The 18050-nt window shown below is 37.9% G+C and overlaps 1 protein-coding gene across 8 annotated transcripts in view; it reads right to left on the reverse strand.

Annotated features, from left to right (window-relative positions):
* The window catches only part of CNOT1 (CCR4-NOT transcription complex subunit 1), a 113740-nt gene that overhangs the window by 52898 nt on the left and 42792 nt on the right, over positions 1-18050 (reverse strand). For all 8 annotated transcript variants that reach the window (XM_014827263.3, XM_014827260.3, XM_014827264.3 and 5 more), the window contains 10 exons: positions 12443-12550; positions 11758-11856; positions 11077-11145; positions 10933-10987; positions 10072-10275; positions 8886-9054; positions 7688-7814; positions 7434-7544; positions 1491-1661; positions 945-1072 (listed from right to left, as the gene is read on the reverse strand). In XM_014827263.3, the coding sequence (XP_014682749.1) occupies positions 945-1072; positions 1491-1661; positions 7434-7544; positions 7688-7814; positions 8886-9054; positions 10072-10275; positions 10933-10987; positions 11077-11145; positions 11758-11856; positions 12443-12550 (1241 nt within the window). The remainder of the gene's footprint in view (positions 1-944; positions 1073-1490; positions 1662-7433; positions 7545-7687; positions 7815-8885; positions 9055-10071; positions 10276-10932; positions 10988-11076; positions 11146-11757; positions 11857-12442; positions 12551-18050) is intronic.

Genomic DNA, 18050 nt, shown 5'->3' on the forward strand with positions numbered 1-18050 from the left:
TTCTCAGTGGCCCAGGGTTCGCCAGTTCGGATCCCGGGTGCGGACATGGCACCGCTTGGCACGCCATGCTGTGGTAGGTGTCCCACGTATAAAGTAGAGGAAGATGGGCACGATGTTAGCTCAGGGCCAGGCTTCCTCAGCAAAAAAGAGGAGGACTGGCAGTAGTTAGCTCAGGGCTAATCTTCCTCAAAAAAAAAAAAAAAAAAAAAACAAAAAGAAAAAAAGAAAAAGAAAATCTGGCAACACCTAAAGGGCTTCAAATTGCCCTAAAACTACCACCCACACACAAAAACACAAAGATGATAAATTGTTCCACATTAGAAAAGCATCCCAGGAGAGTGTGGTTGCAGAAAAAATGGAGAAAACATTAGAAAGTAGATGCTTTGGGGGATAGATCCAACCTATGCCCCATTCCCTATAGCAATGTGTCTGTATTTCAACAGTGATGGAAGTACTTTCACCTTCCTTACCTCACATCCCCAGAGAGGAGTGACTTGAGTTCCAGGAGAAACCTACTTGGCCAGAGCCAGAGCCTCCCTCAGCAATTTGGAATTAGAACTCACAGAAACTAGATAATTTAGCTGAAAGCATTAGATTTCATAGGTTGGCCATCTTGAGCTACTTACAAAGGAAAAGAAAGAAAGCAAATCTACAGGGAGAAGAAAGGGATCTAAGAGTAAGAAGTATGAATCTCCTTTCAATATTCAATAGTTTCAGAAAATACCTAATGTCAGAACTCAGAAGAGATGTAACTATCTACTGATAGGGAGACTAAAACTAGATTTTTATCCACCAACACCCCTCTACAAAAATTTAAGGTAAGTAGACTCCCTAAAAATACTGTTTCATTTAAACCTTTTAACTATTTAGTTGCTCATTATTAAATTTATATTTCAAAAAAGGAGAAGTGATCCTTTCAAGAAAAGCTAGATGAGAGTGCTTACCATGTGGCAATTTCTCGATTGTCATCCTCTGGTGGTGCTTTCAGAATATCAGTGGCAACAGTATGACAGGGATAGTCAGCAAAACAGAAGATCTCTGGATTTATAAGGGAATGCTGAATGAAGGAGAGCTGAAAGAAGAGGAAAAAGTCTTTACCACCACAAATGACCGAATGCTATAAAAATTTAAAACATTTTCATTAGGTTAATCTCAATCCTAAAGTTATTAGAATGACAATTTCCCTTTACAATCTTAATTATTTGCTCTTTGAAAAGCACAGACAATTCTGACAAGCGTAAGGTACATGATGAGACTGCCTTGGAGACAAATATCACTCAATTATTGGGAAAACAGTTTGCTACTCTTCAACTCAGTTTGGTATTAAAATATGATAATCTTCATCCAAATTTATGACAGTATCTGCTTTTCTGAGCTACATAAAACACATTCCACTTTAAAAGAACATTTTAATCAATAGACAGATGACACTATATAAGGACCAAGTAATTATTTTATTCCCCTTCTGTAGCTAAATATCATTCATTTACCTGGCCTTCAGCATGTTTCCAAGGTCTATATATGAGGTCTACTGGGAATACTTCCATACCCAGACCCCTCTGAATGCCATAAACCACATTATGAAGTCCTTTACTGTCACGAATTTGAAATCCAGGATGGTCCAGTTCATAAGTTACTTCCTTGAAATTCAAACTCGGGTTCTAAAAAAGAAAAGCATATCGACATTTAATGAACAAAAGTGTACATATTCTGATACTTTATCCAAGGAGCCAACTTAAATTTGAAGTTCAATGAAGATGTTCTAATTATAAACTCAAAATCATCTGAATATTTCTGGCATTTCCAAAGAAACTTAAAAAAGACAAATTCTTAATATTCAAAATAAACTGGCTCTACTAGCAAGGTACTCCACTTTTTCATTTCATGACACATTTCTGAACATGTGAGTATGTAAACGCGAACTGTCTCCTCCCCTCCTTAGTTCAATGAACACTCCCATCTCAATATAGCAAATAAATAACTCCTCACTCAGTGTGCCGTCTTTACACCAAGATTCTACCAGCAAAGAAAAAAGTGGCAAAAATGAATTACCCCAAACTTCATTCTTTTCCTTTTTTTTTTTTTAAATTTTATTTCTCCTTTTTCTCCCCAAAGGCCCCTGGTACATAGTTGTGTATTTTTAGTTGTGGGTCCTTCTAGTTGCAGCATGTGGGACGTCACCTCAGCATGTCCTGATGAGTGGCGCCATGTCCCTGCCCAGGATCCGAACTGGCAGAACCTCAGCCTCCGAAGTGAAGCACGCGAACTTAACTCGGCCACAGGGCTGGCCCCCAAACATCATTCTTTTTTTTTGTTTAAAGATTGGCACCTGAGCTAACATCTGTTGTCAATCTATTTTTTTTCCCTTTCTTCTCCCCAAAGCCCCCCAGTACAATAGTTCTGTATCCTAGTTCTAGGTCCTTCTAGCTGTGCTATGCGAGTGGCCGTGTCAGTGTGGCCTGACAAGTGGTGCCATGTTCATGCCCAGGATCCGAACAGGGAAACCCTGGGCCGCCAAAGTGGAGTACATGAACTTAACCACCTGGCCACGAGGCCAGCCCCCAAAACATCATTTTTTTTTTATTGAGTTATTGATAGGTTACAATCTTGTAAAATTTCAGTTGTACATTAATGTTTGTCAGTCATGTTGTAGGTGCACCACTTCACCCTTTGTACCCACCCCCCACCCCACCTTTCCCCTGGTATCCACTAAACTGTTCTTAGTCCATAATTTCAAATTCCTCATATGAGTGGAGTCATACACAGATTATCCTTCTCTCACTGGCTTATTTCACTTAACATAATTCTCTCAAGGTCCATCCATGTTATTGCAAATGGAATGATTCTGTTCTGTTTTGCAGCTGAGTAGTATTCCATTGTATATATGTACCACATCTTCTTTATCCATTCGTCTGTTGCTGGACACTTAGGTTGCTTCCACGTCTTGGCTATTGTAAACAGTGTGCAATAAACACTGGGGTGCATAGGACTTTTGGGATTGCTGACTTCAAGCTCTTTGGATAAATACCCAGTAGTGGGATGGCTGGATCATATGGTAGTTCTATTTTTAATTTTTTGAGGAATCTCCATACTGCAAAACATCATTCTTAATCAACTAAAGATCTCCCCTAAAAGCATCACAATGTATGCATCAGGAAAAGTGGTCTAGAATCTTTACATCACAATTACTGAAAATTCAATTCAAAAAAATTTCTATGGAAAGTATTTAAAAAAAAAACAGTACAAGATTCCTTGAAAAGAAACACAAAGCAAGGGAAACAAGTTTACAGAAGATAGGTTACCAAACACTCTGCATAAAACATTAAGTTTATTAAACGCTTGGAAGGAAAACGGCTGTGCACACATTGTATTTAAATCTCCAACCAAAGCATCATGGCCACTTTAGTTTTGCTCCATAGTGACTCCTTTCAAGCCATAAAAACTTTAATGCTTGCTTTGTATAAAGAACAAACCTAAATGGGGTATTCACTTTAAAGTAACAAGAACATTCAGAAAATAAGATTTCTTCTTTCTAAAATTCATTTCAAGGACTGAGTGTGACAGAACTATAAATGTGCTATTGAAAATAGCATTACCCATTGGATAAAGAAGATGTGGTATATATACACAATGGAATACTACTCAGCCAAAAAAAAAGACGAAATTGGCCCATTCACAACAACGTGGATGGACCTCGAGGGCATTATGTTAAGCGAAATAAGTCAGTCAGAGAAAGACGAACTCTATATGACTCCACTCATAGGTGGAAATTAGTATATTGAGAAGGAGATCTGATCGGTGGTTACCAGGGAAAAGGGGGGGTGGGGGGAGGGTACGGAGGGGGAAGTGGTGTACCCACAACATGACTAACAAAAATGTACAACTGAAATCTCACAAGGTTGTAATCTATCATAACATTAATAAAAAAATAAATAAATAAATAAATGATCATATAAGGATCAAAAAAAAAAAAAAAAGAAAATAGCATTACCCTAGAAAGAGACAAGACAGAGGGTTTCCTCATCTAGTTCTTGGTGGGCAATGGAAAAAGAAAATTCTGATCCAATGTGAATCTGAAATGGTCCTTTGCTCTCTACATACAAAAAATGTACAGAAAACTCTAATATACGAGAGGAAAAACGCGAAAAGGAGAGAGGTTACTGATTCAATTGTTCCATCGCAAAGCACAAGCACTCAATTTATAGCCTTTCATACTCTCTGAAATAAAAAACAAAATAGGTTCAGACAACATGAATACCATCCTTGTCCATCATTTTTTAAAAAAGAGTATTTTCAACATGGCAATAAAATGCAAAGATAAAATTATTGAGTGAAAAGGGCATGTTTTCTCTTTTGCGAGACAACCACAGGATAAATACAAAATACTAACTGGTTATCTGTCAGTGATGAAACTGTGGTTTTATTTTACTTTTCTTTCTTTTCAACTTTCCAAGTTTTCTGCCATGATCATGTATTATTTTTTTCCTCTCCATTACTAAATGGAGAAGGGGGGTGATGAAAGGGATAAAGGGGCACATGTGTACAGTGATGGATGTAATTTTAATTAGTCTTTCGGTAGTGAACATGGTAATAGTCTACACAGAAATCAAAATATGATGTACACCTGAAATTTATATAATGTTATAAACCAATGAGAACTCAATTTAAAAAAGTGAATAACTAATTTTTTTTTAAAAAAGGAGAATAGGTTTGAAGACCACAAATCCATCTACTTATTTAGAAAAATAAAGAAATCCCATGGAAGAAGAAACATAGTTAACATGTCCATACCACCAGAAGCAATCTACAGATTCAACGCAATCCCAATCAGAATCCCAATGACATTCTTCACAGAAATAGAACAAAGAATCCTAAAATTCATATGAGGCAACAAAAGACCCCATATAGGTAAAGCAATACTGAGCAAAAAGAACAAAGCTGGTGGCATCACAATCTGACTTCAAAACATACTACAAAGCTATAGTAATCAAAACAGCATGGGGGCCAGCCCAGTGGCGCAGTGGTTAAGTTCGCACATTCCGCTTTGGTGGCCAGGGGTTAGCCGGTTCGGGTTCCGTGCAGGGCCCTATCCACTGCTTATCAAGCCATGCTGTGGCAGGAGTCCCACATATAAAGTAGAGGAAGATGGTCACAGATGTTAGCTCAGGGCCAATGTTCCTCAGCAAAAAGAGGAAGATTGGCGGTGGATGTTAGCTCAGGACTAATCTTTCTAAAAAAGAAGAAAAAGGAAAAAGAAAAAAAATACAAAAACAGCATAGTACTGTCACAAAAACAGACACACGGATCAATGGAACAGAACTGAAAGAACAGAAATAAACCCACACATCTATGGACAGTTAATCTTTGACAAATGAGCCTAAAACATAACAGTGGAGAAAGGAAAGTCTATGCAATAAATGCTGTTGCAAAAACTGGACAGCCACAAGCAAAACAATGAAAGTAGACCATTATCTTGCACCATACACAAAAATTAACTCAAAATGGATTAAAGATTTGAATCTGAGACCTGAAACCATAAAACTCCTAAAAAAAATATACACAGTACACACTTTGACATTGGTCTTAGCAACATCTTTTCGAATACCATGTCTACTTGGGCAAGGGAAACAAAAGAAAAAGTTAAATGGGACTACATCAGACTAAAAATAAAAAGCTTCTGCAAAGCAAAGGAAATCGTGAACAAAATGAAAAAATCCACCAACCAAGAGAAAATATTTGCAAATCATTTATCAGACAAGGGGTTGATCTCCAAAATATATAAACAACTCTTACAACTCAATAAAAAAGAAAAAACCAAACCACCCAATCAAAAAATGGGAATAGGATACGAAGAGACATTTCTCCAAAGAAGATATACAGATGGCCAATAGGCACATGAAAAGATGTTCAACATCACTAATCAGGGAAATGCAAATCAAAACCACACTAAGATATCACCTTACACCTGTTAGAATGGCTATAATCACCAAGACAAAAAATAACACATGCTGGAGAGGTTGTGGAGAAAAGGGAACCCTCATACACTGCTGGTGGGAATGCAAACTGGTGCCGTCAATACAGAAAAGAATATAGAGATTTCTCAAAAAATTAAAAATAGAAATACCATATGACCCAGCTATACCACTACCAGATATTTATCCAAAGAACATGAAATCAACAATACAAAGAGACTTACGCACCCCTATGTTCCTTGCAGCATTATTCACAATAGCCAATACATGGAAGCAACCCAATGAACATCAACCGATGAGTGAATAAAGATGTGGTGTGTGTATATACACACACACACACACACACACAAACACACACAAAACACGGAATACTACTCAGCCACAAAAAAGGACAAAATCATTCCATTTGCAAAAACATGGATGCAGATTGAGGGAATTACGTTAAGCAAAATAAGCCAGACAGAGACAAACAAAACACTGTATGATTTTACTCACGGGTGAAAGATGGACAAAGAGAACTCTTTCATGGTTACGAGATGGAAGGGGGGTGTGGGGTGGGCACAAAGGGTGAAGGGGCACACTTATATGGTGACGGACAATAATGTACAACTGAAATTTCAGTGTTCTAAACTATCATAACCTCCATCAAAAAAAAAAAAGGAAAAAGAAATCCCATTGATGTTAGCAGTAAGGTTATATAAAGAACAGCATTATTCTCTGTAACTCAATTTTACCTGTAAGTTACAAATGTGCAAAACTAAAAATGAGCAACAGAATAGATATATGACCTGATACCTAATAAGTATGTTGTATGTATATGTAGTCTTTACTCTAATGTTGTATTTTGTTCCTTGACACTTTATGAACAAGACTGAAAATATTACATCTTCACTCCACTATTCTCCCACTGACTAAATTTCATTGCTCTCTCTTAATATCTAAAAGTTTCATTCTTTTATGTTTTATGTAAGCATTTCAACATTTCAGGGGAGGTACTTTGTTTATCTGGGAGCCAATTATTTATTTTGTGGATATTCCAGAAATGGAAATATCAACTAATGATTTTTATTATCCTTATCCACCCATAAACAAGGTGAGCAGGATTCTTGCTGCATCTTCCAGAGAACATTCAAAAGGCCTCCTTTCTCCTCAATCTTTACTTTGCAACAAATTCGTCCCTCCAAATAAAACCACACACCAACAACTGAACAAATCGCCTCAGCAGTCCCACTCAGAACTACAGAGAAACAACTCCTAATGAATAAAACTGGAATTTGATTAGGTACTATTTTGAGTGCTTAATTATCTCAGACACTTCATTACTTGTGATCCAATGAAGTTGAAAATTATACAACACTGTTGGTCTCATTCAGCTGGGTATTTTTATCCATTAAAATTTACCTTCTTTGAGCTACATTATACTAACATCAAGAATATAAAAACATGATTACATGTACTCACCAGTTCTTTGAGAACATCAATCAACACTTCTACATTCCATGTGTGTGCCTGTGCTCCATCACTTTTATCTTTTCCATCACTCCAAATACCACTGCCAGGAGCAGAGATACTCTGTAGAAGTAAAATTTGAATTAAACTCAACAACTTAATGTGTTCAGCTCTGGTTGGTAGAACAATCAATCATACCGTAATTTAATAAATTAAGAGGGCAGGACATTAATTCACATTGTAAAACAGCTGACTTCTATACTTACCTGTAAAGGAATTCCGTCTGTTAATCCTGAATGAGTTCGTGCCATCATTCCCAAAACCCTTGCAACCTGGGCAGCTGTGACCTCCCGAACACCAAATTGCATGATTATATTGCGACATTCTTCAATACTGAAACAGAAATTTAACTTCAGAAAAACACTACCACCCTCAATATCAAGGTTAAGATATGCTAATATAAAATGAGCACTTGAATGAAATCCAGAGTTTCACTAATAGAGACAGGGTAATAAGTTTCATTTCTTGTCACTTTTATATAGCTAAGAATGTAAAAAACCACCTACTTAACTAAGAAAATGGAAAAAGTTTAAAAGACCAATGGAAGAAACTATGAGCCAAGAGTAATGATATTTCTCACAAAGACATAAAGTTATTCTCCTCAATCTTCAATATGAATCAAATTACTCTTTAAAATACTGACATTTAAGGTGAGGGCAACTATTCTGGTATGTACAAAGACTTGAAAATGCACCCTAACTTTTTCACTTTGCATCCTGCAGCTTAATTTAATAAAAGTTTTACAGGGGGCACATACACACACCCACAAATACACTTGCAACCATAGTGGAAAGGTGGCTTATACAAGAGTTTTAAAAACATTAAAAGTTACACTTAAATTCAAAGCAAAGGTACACTAATGCCTTTAATAACTTACTCTCAGAAAAATATTAACAATCCACTTTATCACAGTCACAAGTGCTACGAACATAGGGCAAAACAATTTCCTTTGGTGCCCCTGGAGGGTATGAAAAATATGCAAGAGGCAGGATATAAAAAAGGCAGAAAAGGGAGTTTATAGAAGATGGAGGTAAAGTGAGGAAACTGAGAGTGGTGGCAGGGAGGAGAATAATTAGACACATCAGGTGGGAAACGATACAAGTTCCAACAACACTTGAGTCAGTGCTCTCTCTTCTCCAAAAGCTAAAATGCCTATCCTGGCAACTAGGCCAGGAACTCCCTGATTCCTAAATCTGAGAAACCAGGGTGGGCAAAGAGAGAGAAATTTAGCCTCTAGGATATTTACAGCTGCCACCAAAACTAGTATGTGGAAGATTAAATTCAGAAGCAAAATTCTTCAAAGGCAAAGATGATAACACACTAAGGAATCTTAGGAACTTGCTTTAAAGAATCACATTGTGTTTGGCACAAGAGTAACCAGAAGTTTAATGTCTTGCTACTAACCTTGCACAAAAGCCATAGCCTACTTCTTGCATGAAATCAGCCAAAGAGCTCTCCATCATGGTTTTAGCTACCCCTCCAGAATCAGGCAGGATCCTGTCCATTAGAATGTCCCGTTTTTCAGGGTATAAAAGTGGTGCAAGCACCACGGGACAGCGTTCCTGAGGAAAATCTGAAGGAGGAAAAAAGATTACAATTGATTAAAAACAAACTATCCTCTTTTACTCTCTTTAAAAGCCCCTCAAACCTGAGTCTTCCACAAGTTCATGTTGAAAGCAAAGTTTATTCAGTTTTTTCCAATCCAGCTAGCCCAAGTTATGACTTCAACACCAATTCCGAAATTTGAATGTTTTTATATCATAAAAATTGCTCATGAGTATATTTTTAACTTTTTATATTAGAATCCCAGGATCTATTAACCAATTCACACCCTAAATATTACTTTAAATTTTCACAATAGGGCTGTCAATTCTCATACAAGGAAGGCATCAAAAACCAACAGAATATCAGTATAGGGGCTGGCCCTGTGGCCGAGTGGTTAAGCTGATGCACTCCACTTCGGTGGCCTAGGGTTTCACTGGTTCAGATCCTGGGCGCGGACATGGCACCACTCATCATGCCATGCTCAGGCGGCGTCCCACATGCCACAACTAGAAGGCCCCACAACTAAAACTATACAACTATGTACGGCAGGGGGGAGGTTTGGGGAGAGAAAGGAAAAATAAAATCTTAAAAAAAAAAAAAAAAAAAAGACTACTTCTATCTCTAAAAGAAGGATCAGAGGAACGAAGAACGGCAATAATAGAACCAGAAGTTATTTTAGGAATAATGCCAATAGCCAAGGAAGTAAAGTGGGTATATCAACAGTGATTAATTTTTTAACTAAAAAAAGCATGCCACAATAATGTAGTCTCTGTTTCCCTATGGGGGCAAAAAAAAAAGACTACACGGAAAATCTTAACTGAGATTTTATTTATATTACAAGATTACAGGTGAAGTTATATTCATTTTATGCCTTTTCTATAATGAGGCTTTTATCACTTTCATATTTTAAGTTATAAACTACTCTTTCTTAAAAGATTACCAACTTAAGAACAGAAAGGTAAATCACTGTCTTCACTTATATTCTAAAATCCTTTTGTCATATGTTTTGTGTTTACCCAAAGAAAAAACTTTTATACTCCTTTACCTCTGCGCAGCGTCTTAAGAAAAGCGTCTATCTGTTCCTGTCCAACTCCAAAGGCTCCCTTCTGCCCAAAAAGGAGATGGGAGAGGAGGAGGTGTAGGACCTCTATTGCAATATCTTGGAAGCCACCTTCTTGATTTCCACTGACGTCTGCGTCAATGTAAGAACGCAGAAGATCTGGAAGCTTCTGTTTGATAAACTGGGCAGCTAGAAACCAGGTAAACCAAAAACCACAAGTTATTTTTGAACCAGAATGGGTAAAACGTCACATAACATCCAAATATAGACGATAATCATTCTCATCCACCAACTCACCATTCACCCTCTAATGTTTTCATAGCTTTAGCTGGTAGGTATAAACTAAGAGACCAATTGCCAGGGGCTGGGGGGAGGTGGGAGGGGGAAATGGAGAGTTAATCAATGAGTAAAGTGTTTCAGTTTTGCAAGATGAAGCTCCAGACATCTGTTACACAACAATGTGAACACAGTTAACACTACTGAACCATACACTCAAAAAAATTATAAAGGTAAAGCTTACATTATGTGTTTTTATCATACATACATAAGAGAGACCAAAAGAAGATAATCTTAGATTATCTTACTCTCTGAATCTAAGCTATGGAGTCTCAAGATTCAAAAACCCATGGACATTACAAAGAGAACTAATTGGTGGTTACCAGGGGAACGAGGGGGTAGGGGAGGGCACTAGGGGTGAAGTGGTGTACCTACAACACAACTAATAATGATGTACAACTGTAATTTTACAAGGTTGTTAACTATCATAATCTTAAATTTAAAAAAAAAAACCACGGATGTTAAAGAATCTAACTTCACTATAGGATCTGTGGGGGAAAAGAAACTTACCGAAACCTCTGAGATCTGAGCTGGAAGAATTCAAGAGGGCAAGGCCAAAAATTACCTGAAACAAGAAGGATTAGATTGACCAAAGAGTCAAACGGCTGTTTTTGATTCTAATTTTGCCTAGATCTCTTTTCTTGAATCACTTACCTCTTGTACTTTGCTTAACTTGAGAACTTTACTCAGCTGGGCAAATAAGTGGGGTGCAGGCTTTAAACTCTGAAACAAAACAAACTTTATTTTAAAACAAGAACTTACAATTTTCAAAAAGTTTATAAAAGCATCTGTTCATCCACTTTTGGTGCTACATAGGAGTGACATAAATCTGTAGTGCTGCTAGAAACAACACATCATGTCCTAGAACCGAAGACTGACAAGCTTAAGCTTCACAGAATCTGGTTTTAGTAAGATTCTATTTATCAAACTGTCTTGATTTTACTGGAAACTACAAAAATCCCAAAATAACTACTTGAAATTTTAAAATTAAAACATGATACTATGAGGGGCTGGCCCCGTGGCCGAGTGGTTAAGTTCACGCGCTCCGCTGCAGGCGGCCCAGTGTTTTGTTAGTTCGAATCCTGGGTGCGGACATGGCACTGCTCTTAAGACCACGCTGAGGCAGCGTCCCACATGCCACAACTAGAAGAACCCACAACGAAGAATACACAACTATGTACCGGGGGACTTTGGGGAGAAAAAGGAAAAAAAATAAAATCTTTAAAAAAACAAAAACAAAAACATGATACTATGAGATAAAGGTTTAAGATCTTTTTAGAAAGCCTAGTAAAAGATCACTTTCTTAGGACTACTAAAGATAAAAACAATACCAACCTTCTGATAGTGCAATGGATTATCAATGGCATAGGACAGCGTCGAGATAAAGTTTGGCTTTGTAATCAGTGACGCACACTCCTGAATCAGAAACTGGGTCTTAAAAAATAAAAGATGAATTTTCATTAGCACTAAGTCATATTCTTGCATACACAGAATTAGAGGTACTCATAACAACATTAAAGTGCAATCCAATTTTGTATACTGTTTCTACACGATCAAAACTAGCTCTTGAAAAAACCCATTTAAACTACTTAAAGTCTATTTGCAGCAAGTGTTAAACCAAAACTTCTACAGAACAGAGTCCACTGACAAGGTAACCATAAGGAATAATATCATGATAAACTGTTCCCAGATTGAGAATCAAGCCAAAGAAACTCAATCTATGACAAGAGAGTCCCTTCTCTGCCTTACTTACTTGTCAAGCAGGACTTCCCACATTCCTGCTTCCTTCAGGCAGGCCTGATGCCCAGCTCTCTAAGCCTCAACTAGGGAGCTGTAATGGTTTGCATCCAGGCAGAAGGGAAGGACAAAAAACGGAAAAGTCCCAATACCTTTCAGCCATTCAGCTAAGATTATTTCTGGATGCTATTTGTATGTGTTGTTTGCTACACATTATGACCAAAATGCAATTCATTGAACGATTAGATCTAAGTGAACATACACTCTGTAAGCCCCCAAATACCTGATGAAAATCTTTGCCACTGCTTTTACCATCGCCACTGAAATCCACATGCGAAAATAGGCAGCGTAGTAAATGCCTGTCTGCCTCAGGGCCGTGCCGATTCACAATCTAAATTAAAGATGAAAAAATATGAGTTTGTAGTCAATATTAAGGGAGATTAAAAAAAAAAAATCAACCTCTAAGGCAAAATCCCAACTCACATTAATTGTTCGCTTTGGATTAAGTGTTATAGGAATTAATGAGATGGAGGTAGCAATACTTTATAATTAAATATTTTTTAAATGTTTCCTACAGTCACTGGCAGGAAGGATGGAAGAAAAACTACCCGTAATTACTCCATAGATGTGCTTTGGTCAACATCTACACAAAAAAAATGACGTAGTAAGAACACAATTTTTTTTTAAGTTCTAAGGCAACAATTTTATAACAAACTGCACACACAAGAGCATCACCTTTTCTATGCATTAATTTTACTTTAAAAATGTAACTTCAGGGGCTGGCCCCATGGCCAAGTGGTTAAGTTCATGCGTTCTGCTGCAGTGGCCCAGGGTTTCGCCAGTTTGGATCCTGGGCATGACACCGCTTGTCAGGCCACACTGACGTGGCATCCCACATGCCACAACTAGAAGGACCCACAACTAAAATATGCAACTGTGTACCAGGGGTCTTTGGGGAAAAAAAAGAAAAAGAAAATCTTTAAAAAAAAAAAAGTAACTTCAAGGGCCAGCCCCGTGGCCTAGTGGTTAAGTTCCACGTGCTCCACTTTGGTGGCCCGGGTTTAGTTCCCTGCACGGAGGTCTAAAACACTCGGTGGCGGCCATGCTGTCACGGTGACTCACATACAAAATAGAGGAAGACTGGCACAGCTGTTAGCTCAGGGCCAATCTTCCTCAAGCAAAAAGAGGAAGATTGGCAAGAGAAGTCTGCTCAGGGCAACCGTTTCTCAGCAAAAAAAAAAAAAAGAGTAACCTGAAATCTAACACAATTGTGACTCATTGCAATAACCTCCAAGGCAAGGCCCTAAAGGAAACAGTATGATTTCAGTACTGTAGATGCTACCCCACGCGCCACTAGTTTCTTGGTGTTTCTCAAAATTACCAGTGTTTGTACTTGCTATTTCCTATACAAGAAAGCTGCAAATATCTACACATGGTTTGCTCTTACTTCCTTTAGGTTTCTGCTCTCAAGTCACCTCATCAGTGAGGCCTTTCATAACTACCCTCCCAAAAACAGCAACACGACCTGACCCATCATCACCTATTACCCTGCTTTACTTTTCTCCATAGCACTTATCACCACCTGATAATTTATTTTCCACGTCCTTCACTAGATTTTTAAGTTGCATGAGAAGAGGGAATTCATGTAGTTGTGTTGACTTCCTCACATCTAGTCTACAAAAGAGCTTAGCACATTGTATGTGGAGAGTAATCACTTGCTTATTAAATGCTACATTATAAATAATAAATATTTAACTACCTACTTTAGACTAGATATGGTACCGAGCTTTCTCAGTTTAATCTTCAACAACTCTGCCAAAACTTACTCCCATTTTATAGATGAGGTGAACACTTAAAACAGATTCCAGCAGCCTAAAATCCACTAGTGTATGAGTCGAGGAGGAAGGATTCATAGCCCACCTCCAAAGCCTACAGTCTCTCGACTGTATCATATAATAAAGTGACAGCTGGCTAAGTTAACTTATTTCAGTTTCAGTTTTCCCCATCCAGAAAGTGTGGTAGTTAAGTAAGACCAATTTTCACACTGTCCCACAAACATCTAAAAGTTAAAATCTAGGGGCCGGCCCAGCGGCACAGCAGTTAAGTACACACGTTGTGCTTCGGCGGCCCGGGCTTCGGCAGCCCAGGGTTCACTGGTTCGGATGCCGGGAGCGGAAATGGCACCGCTTGGCACACCATGCTGTGGTAGGCGTCCCACATATAAAGTAGAGGTAGATGGGCATGATGTTAGCTCAGGGCCAGTCTTCCTCAGCAAAAAGAGGAGGATTGGCAGCAGTTAGCTCAGGACTAATCTTCCTCAATAAATAAATAAATAAATACATACATACATACATACATACATAGAAGTTAAAATTTGTATAATTTGATAATCAATAAGAACCTCTGCATCTATAAATATTACTGTGAACCTATTCACAATGTATTGGTTTTGTAGGTTCTTATCATTCCTTAAGTTCTACAAAGGCAAAAGATTGTTTTTTCCTATCGCCTTGAATGCTGAAGATACTAAATAGCCAATTCAAATAATTAAGACTAGGGGCTAGCCCTGTGGCCGAGTGGTTAAGTTTGTGCGCTCCGCCACAGGCGGCCCAGTGTTTCGTTGGTTCGAATCCTGGGTGCGGACATGGGACTACTCATCAAACCACGCTGACGCAGCATCCCACATGCCACAACTAGAAGGACCCACAACTAAGAATATACAACTACGTTCCGGGGGTCTTTGGGGAGAAAAAGGAAAGAAATAAAATCTTTAAAAAAAAATTAATTAAGACTAGAATCACCAATGATTCAACTAACCAGAGCTCTCCCTCAAAAGAGCAAGAGTAGCTGGCTTAACAAATACATGTTGAGAACATACTAGATACAATACAAGGTACAGCAAACACAGCAGTACAGACCAGTGAGTTCCATAACTCTCACGAAGGATGTTTTCATGGGGTAAGAAAAGTATAGGTAAAGAATTCCTGATAATATTAACTGTCATATGAAGAAAATGAAACAGGGCTATGTGATATTGATGGGAGGGGAGAGGTACCACAGAAAGACTTTCCCTAAAGATGTAAAATGTAAGCTGAGACTTAAAATATTGAAGTTGACAACCAGATAGAGCTGGAGGAACAGCCTTTGAGGCAGAAGTTAAACAGTACACAAACACAAAAAGGCCAGAGGGAGTCAGGGGATCAGATGACAGTTAATGAACATACTGACTTATCTGGTGCTGTTACACCAACCTAAAAAATGGAAGGGACTTTCCATCAGACTGTCAATGGCCAAAAACCAAAACAAAAAAACTTTTAAGTTTTTGTTTTAATCAGGATCAGCAAAAGTTTACAAATATCCCTTCTTATCCTTTACATTTATTTATATAATATTTTTATAATTTTACAATTGCTTTTACAGCCACTTAATCTTCACAACAAACCTAAGAAATATATATAAGACAAACAATACCATGTTATCACAGATAAGATTTTTTTTTAAAATCAAGGTTGGAGCGACTAAAGACAAATGTCACACATAACTTGCCGGCTGGTGGTGGAATTAAATGGTGTGTTTTATGGTTGCTGGGTGAACGCAATATTAATTCTGAGATACCATGCTGCCCTTCATTAGGAGCAACTATTTTTTTCTTCTAAAACAAGTGGTATTTTAAAAACATGATTGGGTTGCAAAGATGTTGAAATAAGATTTTATTGCTCCTGTAAAATTAAGTCCTATATATTTTTACTTAAAATTCAGACCACTCCACTCATTGGGCAGTGGAGACCAGTAAAATAATTCAAAGCTTTAGTTAAGTAACTATCTTACAATGTGACAGCAAAATCTTTAGGCTATATTAAAAATAAAGTAACTAGCGGCTGGGCCCGTGGCCGAGTGGTTAAGTTCCCACACCCTGCTTCAGCGACCGAGGGTTTCGCTGGTTTGAATCCTTAGTGCGGACATGGCACCACTCATCAGGCCACGCTGAAGCGGCATCCCACATGCCACAACTACAAGGACCCACAACTAAAATACACAACTGTGTACTGGGGGGATCTGGGGAGAAAAAGCAGAAAACAAAGAAAAAAGACTGGCAACAGCTGTTGGCTCACGTGCCAACCTTTAAAAAAAAAAAGCCTATCTATTTAAAAAAAAGAAATAGGGGCTGGTGCGGTGGCACAGCGGTTAAGTGCACACGTTCCGCTTTGGAGGCCTGGGATTCACCGGTTCGGATCCTGGGTGCGGACATGGCACTGCTTGACAAGCCATGCTTGTGGTAGGCATCCCACATAAAATAGCGGAAGATTAGCACAGATGTTAGCTCAGCAACAATCTTCTTCAAGCGAAAAGAGGAAGACTGCCAAGAAATGTTAGCTCAGGGCCAATCTTCCTCACACCCACGCAAAAAACAGATATATATATATATATATATATATATGTGGATTTTCACATAAGCTCAAAAAGATTTATATAAAGAAAAATACAAAATCTAGCCCAACAGATGATCTCAAAGGTCCCAAAAACACTCAGGATTCCATACAATTATAAAATACTAGATTTTAAAATTTAAATTGAAGACAGTAACTCTCTACACTACCATGATTATAGTTATAGCAACCAGAATAATCAGACTGTTTCAAAATATACATATGCACCATACAAACAAGTTTCCATCAGCATCTTCATTCATATTTCTTAAGCTTGCTGAACATATTCTAACCCTTAAAAATATTCATTCCAGGGGCCAGCCCAGTGGCGCAGCGGTTAAGTTCGCATGTTCCACTTCTCAGCAGCCCAGGGTTCACCAGTTCAGATCCCGGGTGCGGAATTGGCACTGCTTGGCACATCACGCTGGGGTAGGCAACCCACATATAAAGTAGAGGAAGATGGGCACGATGTTAGCTCAGGGCCAGTCTTCCTCAGCAAAAAGAGGAAGACTGGCAGCAGTTAGCTCAGGGTTAATCATCTTCTTCTTCAAAAAAAATTCCAGGTTCTTATTGCCTTATCTGTATGAATACTTTGTGAATACTTTATGAAAAATAGTGCATACATTCAAAACAGTTTAATATTTTGAAAAGAACATGAAAAATTTTTGCAACTATGAAGGGTTTCTTCTAACAAAAAAAGCATTAAATTAAGGATAAAATTTTGAATTCCTAAGTAAAAGATGGTGGAACTAAGACCACCTTTTTCTACTCTAGTCTCTCAAATAACAAATTTTTTTTTAAAATTACATCTTCAATAATACATTCTCTTTTAAGAAGTGGTCCAGAGAAATATGGCAAAGAGCTCATTCTTACCAACTCAAATGACAAGCCAAATGCAGACTTCTACTTGGGACTGATAAATCCAAAAATAAAAATGTCTAGAATTGATAAACGTCCCAAAATATGTATAATTATTCTCTGTTCAGGTGATGAATTGGGGGCACAAATGGGCCATGAAAAAGGACAGACTGTCCATTTAGAGACCCAGATCAACACACAGAAATTGCAGAATGGCAAGGGAGAGAGATATAGATGAACAATCAAGCTCAAGGTGCCACATTTAACGTCTGTGAACAAAGAAGAATGCTGGAGAAGAATGAGGAAACCATTACCAAATCTGAAAACAGAAATGGTGAAGTACCCCAAGACACTTTCCTGCCCTCAAGTATTCCTAAGACTATTTAAATGTGAGTAAATAATTGCACTGATTCAAAGACAAGCAAAAAGTCCCAAGACTCAGCATGCAACCTATTTCAAGAACCTGTAAAATAAACAAAGCAAAGAAACAAGACAGGTGAAGAACATACATTTCAAAGAACTTACCCAATAAACAAACAAGAAGAGTTCAGACAAATAGTATTCCATACCCTCAAAGAAATGGTAGAAATTTTTGTTTTTTAAGGG

The sequence above is a fragment of the Equus asinus genome, chromosome 28 (assembly GCF_041296235.1).
Source record: "Equus asinus isolate D_3611 breed Donkey chromosome 28, EquAss-T2T_v2, whole genome shotgun sequence".
In the NCBI taxonomy this organism is placed as follows: Eukaryota; Metazoa; Chordata; class Mammalia; order Perissodactyla; family Equidae; genus Equus; species Equus asinus.